The following is a 7,498-nucleotide window of genomic DNA, read 5'->3' as shown; positions in this document are numbered from 1 at the left end:
TTATGATGTTGCAAAAATATAATACATTTTGTAATGCTATGTCAAATAATTGCAAAACCTTGTGGCTTTTACTTTTTCAAGATTTGGTCAAACTTTGGAGACACTGTCCCCCACAAGTATCATTTTAAGGAAGTTCTTCCTTTCATTTTACTAGGTTCCTGCCAACATCTCATCACACCAACTATATCAACCTCCTTTAAATTTCTTTTTTTTAACATGTAAATATAAATTCTGAAAACAAGAGAACTTTTTGCTTTTTTATTTTTTATATATGCAACATTTAGAGTACATTTATTCTCAACTATGGTACATATCATTAGATTTACGTGACAAATTCTACTGTTTCTGCTGCTCAGAAAATCTTGACTCAGATTTTTCAATTTTAGAGTTTTAGTTGGTCAGGCATGTACCAGTAATGACCTACATTGACATACGCAAGTAACACTGATAATTAGTTAATGAGAATTATGCTGAGTTTAGTTTTTTTTGGAAAGGTACAGGATAAAGATTGATAAGTTCTAAAACATATTGTTATACAACATAAGATTTGAGGATGCCATCACATAATATGATAAACATGTTCCTATTATATTTGAACGTTGACATCTCAAAACACTGATATCTTGAACTTTGACATCTCAAAACACTGATATCTTGAAGACAGAGGGTACAAGTATGTTGAAGTAGGTTGGAATTCAGCTTTCACTTGCCTGGTTTCAAACCTAAAATATGGCATCCCTTCTCAACCTGCAATGGTAAATAATTCCTGCACTTTCCAATATACTAGTACGCTGATTTCAAGCTAATTAAATGTGTATGTAATCCTTTAGAAAGTTGTTTTCTTTATTCTAGTATAATAATTCTTCTGTTACTGGACAGGTATTAAATTTTGTTTTAAAAAAAAAAGAAATAAGCAAGGTTTAAATTTAGATATAAAACTGAAATATTTTTTAACAATTTTAGGACAGATTATACAAACAAACTTTTGTCAAAGAATTTGAAAATAACAACTTGGGTCATGTTTAAATCAGTAAAATTAATAACTTTCCTCACGACAAGTACTTTTTAATTCATATTTGCATAAAAATGGAATTTGAAGTGAAAAATATTTGTATAGATTAATAAGGATAGTTTCAAGAGGGCAGACTTTTGAACATCACAGAAGGTTTACAATTTCTTAATATTCTAGAAATTTATTAATACATCATTAATTTGCAATTAAATTATGCCAAAAAATATATACCAATCCAGGCATCCATTTTTTGTTTGTATCATCTGCCCTTAATTTACTTTTATATTTTAAGAATGGTTACCTTGAAAAGAACAGAATCTAGGCTGTCTGCTTTCTTGCAGAATGCACTTGAACTTCAGTCATGGCCTATTTGGTCCTGTTTTGGTTTACTGGTCTTACTTTTTCTTTATTCATCTTATATGGTAAATCCTTTGATGAAAAAATGATGAAAATAATTATTTTCCTAGGAACATGATCAAAAGGAAAATTCATTTCATTCATACACAGACATGTTCATGTGTGTGATCATCTTACCAGTAGTGAATATTTGCCTGAGTATCAATTAATTTGTTTAGAATATTATAAAACATGGTCAGTGTGTACAAAACAAATATCATTATAAATCAGAGGTGAATATTCTACATGTACATGTATATAGTTTTATTATACCCTCCGCTTGAAAAGTGGTAGGGTATACTGTAATCGGTATGTTCGTCTAACTGTACGTCCATCTGTCTGTACATCCGTCTGTCTGTTACGCTTTAGGGTACCCATCTCTTATTATCCACAACTCCTCTTATACCACTGCAATGAGTGAAATTTAATGAACCTTTCACAGAATCTTTATTACATATTGTCATTGTGCACCTCCTATTTTAGTTTTTGATTCGACGCATATTTTGGGTTTCCCGGCCACAGTAGAACATGGATTTGTCATCAGTTATAACCATATGGGAGGCAGGTGGTATCATTTAGTGAGCTCAATGCTCACAGGACCTTTAGTTAAATTTTGTTTTAACACTTATACATATGTACAAGTGTACATATATATATTTTTACTGTTTGCTATTTGAAAAGATAATTATTATTCACACAAAATTGAACTATAGATTATACAGTACCGGTACTTCACAGATGAATGAAAGAGTCTATATAAACAAAAATAACTCAATATTTCCAGTGCATTCTTAACCTAGATCTATTTTGTCATTACATATAGTACAGTAGTTTTGGATATATATAATAAATTTAAAGTTTAAAAGATAGAAGCTTTTAAATAAGGCAATGACATCAAAACAAACATGCTGTTTTCCTATTTTCTGCTTATGAACATCACATGACCATATTTTGCTGATATATATAGAATACTATTTAAAAAACTTATCTACTTTATTCTTGTGCTCACACATTATAAACGTTTGATGCACTTTTTTATAGAAACAAATTAAACTTGCTCTAGTTAATATTTTAACAACACAATTCTGTAAAATATGTGCCTTATGCAGGGTCCGACACTCGTCAAAATTTAGTCTCGCCATTCAGGCAACCTTGGTATGATCACAGGTTGCCCAAATGAATTTCAGGTCGTCCAAATAAAATATCAATTGAAACAAAACTTAATTGTTTATAATTTGTTAAGATAATTAATAGAAGTTGTGTTTTTGCATTAAAAAATGTAAACCAGACATTTTTGGAATTTAAAGATGTCTTGTAGTGTTTTATCAAACAAAAATATAAGCAGAATCAGACATGCAGAAAGCTTAAGTTTGTAGCTTAAAACATTCATTTTCACTTGCCATGAAGGCCTAAATATATAGGGTCAAATAACTGGACTGAATTAATCAGGTGTTACATTACAGTGGCCACCCAAATTGCATGGCTGTGTAGCAGCAGAAAACGATCATTATGAATGATCAGAAAGTTGTAGGGGAAATGCAAGATGTTACAATGATGATTATTACTATTTATATTAATAAGGTGATTTGACTAAGTTGGCATATTTTATATCTCAAATAATACTTTATTAAAGTAAAAATTGCATCAGCTAATTGATCGAACGAAGATTTGGCAGGAAAAAAAAATCTTCGCGGCTGCAATTTAAACATGTTGAAAGGGTTGGTTTTGTTACAGGAAAATATGTTTTCAAGGTCTTTATGAAGTTTAGTTTAAAATATTAAAGATCATTATGAAATATTCCCAACTTGTCCCAGGTCGTCATTTGGGCGAGCCAGACTGAAAATCAGCTCGTCCAAAGTCATTTTAGGGTGGAAATGGCGAGGTGACGATCGTGAATGTCGAACCCTGCTTATGCCAATAAAGAATTGAAATAATAGGATAAACAATGAATGAAAACTGACAGAAGTGGAAATTTATTTTATAAAGATAAATAATGTTTACTTAAAAGTCTCTCTCAGCACATCATAAAAAGTAAACCTACTGAATGGCACAGATTGTACACATGTACAATCTCTATATAGACATTTATATTTCGGGGGGGGGGGGGGGGGTCAGCTGTCTCAGCAAGTGATGTTTATATGCTTCAAATTCATTTTTATTAATAAAAATAATTAATTCATTGGTCAGAAAGTCAAACTGTCAAAAGGTATAGTTCGCTTGATTTGATAAGGACCACTGACCACTACACCGGTAAAACAACTGGGTATTGTAAGGCAAATAAAATTAAGAAAATATGCATTTGTTAATCTTGATATTTTTGTAATGCTCAGTATATACATAAATTTACCTTCTGTCTTCATTGTTTAAGATGTCTAGCCTTCTTTTCTTCTTCCAGACTGTAAAACTTTGATGAGATCTTTCGCCAGAAAATATTCATTGCTGTTTACTAAATACACATTGTACCTCCAAACGTTAGAGAGTAGTTCAAGGGAAGTAATTAGGAAGCAAAAAATGCTTCAAAATGTAGAAAAAAGTAATTTTTACCTTTGAATTCCTTTTACATCTTTGAGTCCCCCACCAATATTTTACATGTTTTGATATAATCAAATATTAGCCTTTCATAATTAATAATTACTAAATTTGTAATCAGTGTGCCTTTTTTTGTTTTAAGCCTCCAAAAACTCCACTAAACCAATCACATATCTGATATGTTATAATATGTAAAATGGCCATTTACTTTTGAGAAATTAAATTAAAACTACAGATATAATTACTTTAATCTGTAGTATTAAATTTAAATAATGAAAACATATTAAGTTATCCCTTTTCATTTCTGGACACAGTTTTTCTTGATAAGTACACGTTTTTCAAAATTAACGAAATTGAGATTTTGCACCCCGTTTCTATGGCAACCAAGGGTCTATTTCATAAACTTACTTTAGATTTTACAATTAATGACATAGCTGTTTAAAATTATTATAAAAAAATCAAAATGTTTTTCTATGCGTGGCCAACCAATTTTGATAATTACAGAGAATTGATATTAAAAACCTGTGCGGATTCCGTGTCTTAGCCGTGCCCAAACCGTGCCTATTCCGCCTTGAACTTTGGTACGGGATGATAGATGAATACTGATCCCAATCAGAATTAAGACGAAGAAAAACAGAAATAAAAAAATCGAGGCGGGGGTTTAAAATCGGGGCGGGAGGGGATGAGAATCTAGGAATATTTTTATTATGGCCTTATTATATATAAATATATTTATGCAATAGAAATTAGCTTTTACGGTATTTAAATTCTCACTTTGCAAGGGAAATTTTTTTTAAATTTTAAATTCAATATAATTATAATGGCATTCTGAGAGTTGTAATGTAGTTGAGTGTACATGAATATAAAAATTTAATGACTTCTATGAAAGAATATTTTCCCTGGTATTGCTCTACCTGTTGTGGAACTGGTTGGTTGGCATAGATCATGGTGCCCCTGGGTAATCCACTTCCTGTGCTGGGGTCACCAAGGAAGGTCACTCCAGTCATGGTATTCCTAAGAATACTGAGGTATGGACCAGGGGGGGGGGGAGGGGGGGGGGAGATTGATTGGCGTCCAGCAACATCTGATTCTGTACAAAACACAGTTTACAATTTTTAACTTGACAAAGTATTATACTATATATTTAATAAAGACTCATTTTTCAGATTCACAAACATTTTACCTCACTTATTTAATGATGCTGCGTTTGAGTTTAAGATTGAGCTCTTTGTAAACAAAGCTCTACTTTAATTTTGCTTAATCCAGAAATTTTAAATTTTTAATCATTTCAACTTACTCACAGCCTGACTGTCAAGCTTGCTGGGTGGAGATGGAGGTTAACCCAATCCTTGTGTAGTAGCCTAAGTCTGTTGCAGTGGACTTCCAAAACAGTCTACTTCCTGTAATATAAAAATACATTTTTTAGTACATGTATAAAATGTCTCAGCTAATCATTTGTTAATAAAGATTTAGTGGGAAAAAAATGAACAACAAGATTTAACAAACCTGAATTATTACAATCCTTTGCCAGGGACTTCAGAATATCAATAGTGGATCCACAATGCTGAATGATCTCCTTAGTGAACTCGATGTCCTGTAGATACTGAGCGAGCACCGTACAGGCTTGGGTCTGTAGCTCGGCCACCACACGACTCACCTGATTACTGAGACTGTTACCATCCCCTGTCACAGGTAAAGTCTGTTGAAGGGGGCAGGTCCCGTCGTCCTGGGGGAGCAGAATGGCTTTGATTGCCGTCACCAGGGACTCCCTCACTGGCACACTGGCAGACTTGTAGATCTGGATTAAAATAAAAAAAGAGGCCTTAAACATTTATGATTAGCTTTATAATGTATTCAAACTCATCCAGTTTCTCTCTTCTTACATTGTATACAAGTAAATCTCTAGTATTTATTAAATACATGCAATAATGCTATTAATATGTTTCTTGGCATAGAAAAATCTCCTTATTTTAATACAGATTTGAAACAATGTGCATATCCCTTAAAATCTTAAGATTTTGAAAATATGTATTCATTTATTTTAATAGCTCATTTACACTTTTCAACTGAGAAATTTGTGTGTTCCTCATTTTTATCTCATTCCTCACAGGGATGAGCCTGGTTAGCAGAACCTGAATGGAGTCACTGAAGCGTGAATGTCTGTCCTCCTCTGTCTCCGGATCTAACTGAACCGTGACCATCCCAGTGTCTGTTCTGACACACTTAACACTGAACCACAGCTATCATCTATAGTCCTGGTCCTAGCATCTGTGTCAAATAACAAGAGAAATACAGTCTAGAATAATGGCAGAAAGATTACATGTACATCAGAATTTACATACAACAAAAGATATTTATCATTGGCAGATCCAGAGAGGGGTTCCAGGGGTTGGAACCCCTCCCCTTTTATTTTTGGCCAAGTGGTGATAGAGAGAGAGAAAAAGAGAGAGAAGAGAAAACATTTTCCGAGAATAAATATTTGTACGTCTAACTTATGTATTAAAGATACTATAGATAGATTCTCACACATTTTAAGTTTCCTCCATTCACCTTCACTACTACTTTTTTTACGAGAGAATGGTAGAATATTTAATAGTCTACTTATTTTTATATATCTTATATATTATATATAACATGTGAGATTTAATTCAACATTTTCGCTATCTTTGGCCATGTTGGCTATATATGTACTGTTTTTTATCATATCTTTTGAAGGAACTAAAACGCAATGCTGTTTTAAACCCCATCCACACCCTACCCCAAAAAAGTTTTTTCAAATTCTAAAGGAGAATCTTTGTACTCTTCAGAAATACTGCAAATCCATTCAATTTCAAGGCTACAGTAGTTTTTGAAACCTGTTTGTTTTTTTTTTATTCGGACTGGGGGGTACCTTTTAAAAGAAAAAAGGGACGTAAACAAAGTTATTATTTACCACAACCTTAGATCTTTCCATACCTGTGTATGAATCTTTGCTTAAGAGTGTGTAGGGGGGGGGGGGGGGGGAAGAGGAACACAAGCCTGGAAAACCCCCTTTCAAAAATGGCTGGATCTGCCCCTGTTTATAAAACACTTTTAAATGCCTCCTTTCCCAAAATTAGAATTTTTCAAAGTCCAAGGGGCATAACTCTGACAAAAATTGGTGCACTCATACCAAGCTAACTTTCCCTAAGTTAACGTACCCTCTGAACAGCTTGTGACAAGGACTTAGCTGTGTGTGTCTCGGGAGCATTTCACCCTACCCCTAGGGTCATGAGTTGAACAAAGAATGAGGTGACTTGCGGCCCCTCGTATACTGACAAAAAATTAAATGTCTAAATTTTACTCAAATTTTTGTATGTAACTTATCACTGATATGTGAACCTTTATAGAATACTATTTTTAACAAAAACAGAGACGTGATTTGAAAGATATAGATCTTTTATTGGGGTAGGGGTATCATGTTTACATTCAATTCCCATTGCATTTTAACCCCACCCCACTCTTTGAAGCCCTTGAAATATACGAGCGCAGGTAGGTACAATTTTCTCCTTTGTCTGGTCACTGTATTGTATTGAAATCTAC

General features: G+C 33.1%; 1 protein-coding gene and 1 long non-coding RNA gene across 2 annotated transcripts; both read right to left on the bottom strand.

Annotated features, from left to right (window-relative positions):
- Positions 1-244: 244 nt before the first annotated feature.
- Positions 245-3,929, bottom strand: LOC134279419 (uncharacterized). Its single transcript, XR_009994625.1, has 3 exons — positions 3,756-3,929; positions 1,314-1,441; positions 245-747 (listed from the first exon to the last, which is right to left on the bottom strand). It is a non-coding gene; the product is annotated as an uncharacterized LOC134279419 (long non-coding RNA).
- A 1,319-nt stretch (positions 3,930-5,248) lies between these two features.
- LOC134279420 (probable E3 ubiquitin-protein ligase HECTD4) lies at positions 5,249-6,200 on the bottom strand. Its single transcript, XM_062761817.1, has 3 exons — positions 5,995-6,200; positions 5,444-5,735; positions 5,249-5,337 (listed from the first exon to the last, which is right to left on the bottom strand). The coding sequence occupies exons 1-3, from the start codon at positions 6,136-6,138 to the stop codon at positions 5,249-5,251; spliced, it is 525 nt and encodes a 174-aa protein (XP_062617801.1). The 5' UTR covers positions 6,139-6,200.
- Between the last annotated feature and the right edge of the window lie 1,298 nt (positions 6,201-7,498).

The sequence above is a fragment of the Saccostrea cucullata genome, unplaced genomic scaffold (assembly GCF_032062105.1).
Source record: "Saccostrea cucullata isolate Sc308-1 unplaced genomic scaffold, CSIRO_AGI_Scuc_v1 ctg5903, whole genome shotgun sequence".
NCBI lineage: Eukaryota > Metazoa > Mollusca > Bivalvia > Ostreida > Ostreidae > Saccostrea > Saccostrea cuccullata.
This window is presented reverse-complemented; position numbering and strand designations above follow the sequence as displayed.

Coding starts and splice junctions, on each gene's coding strand:
- LOC134279420 (XM_062761817.1), bottom strand. CDS start 6,138: ATGGTCACGGTTCAGTTAGATCCGGAGACAGAGGAGGACAGACATTCA. Junction 5,736..5,994: donor AAATTTCTCAGTTGAAAAGT/GTAAATGAGCTA, acceptor ATTTTAATCCAG/ATCTACAAGTCTGCCAGTGT. Junction 5,338..5,443: donor AAAGGATTGTAATAATTCAG/GTTTGTTAAATC, acceptor TTTATATTACAG/GAAGTAGACTGTTTTGGAAG.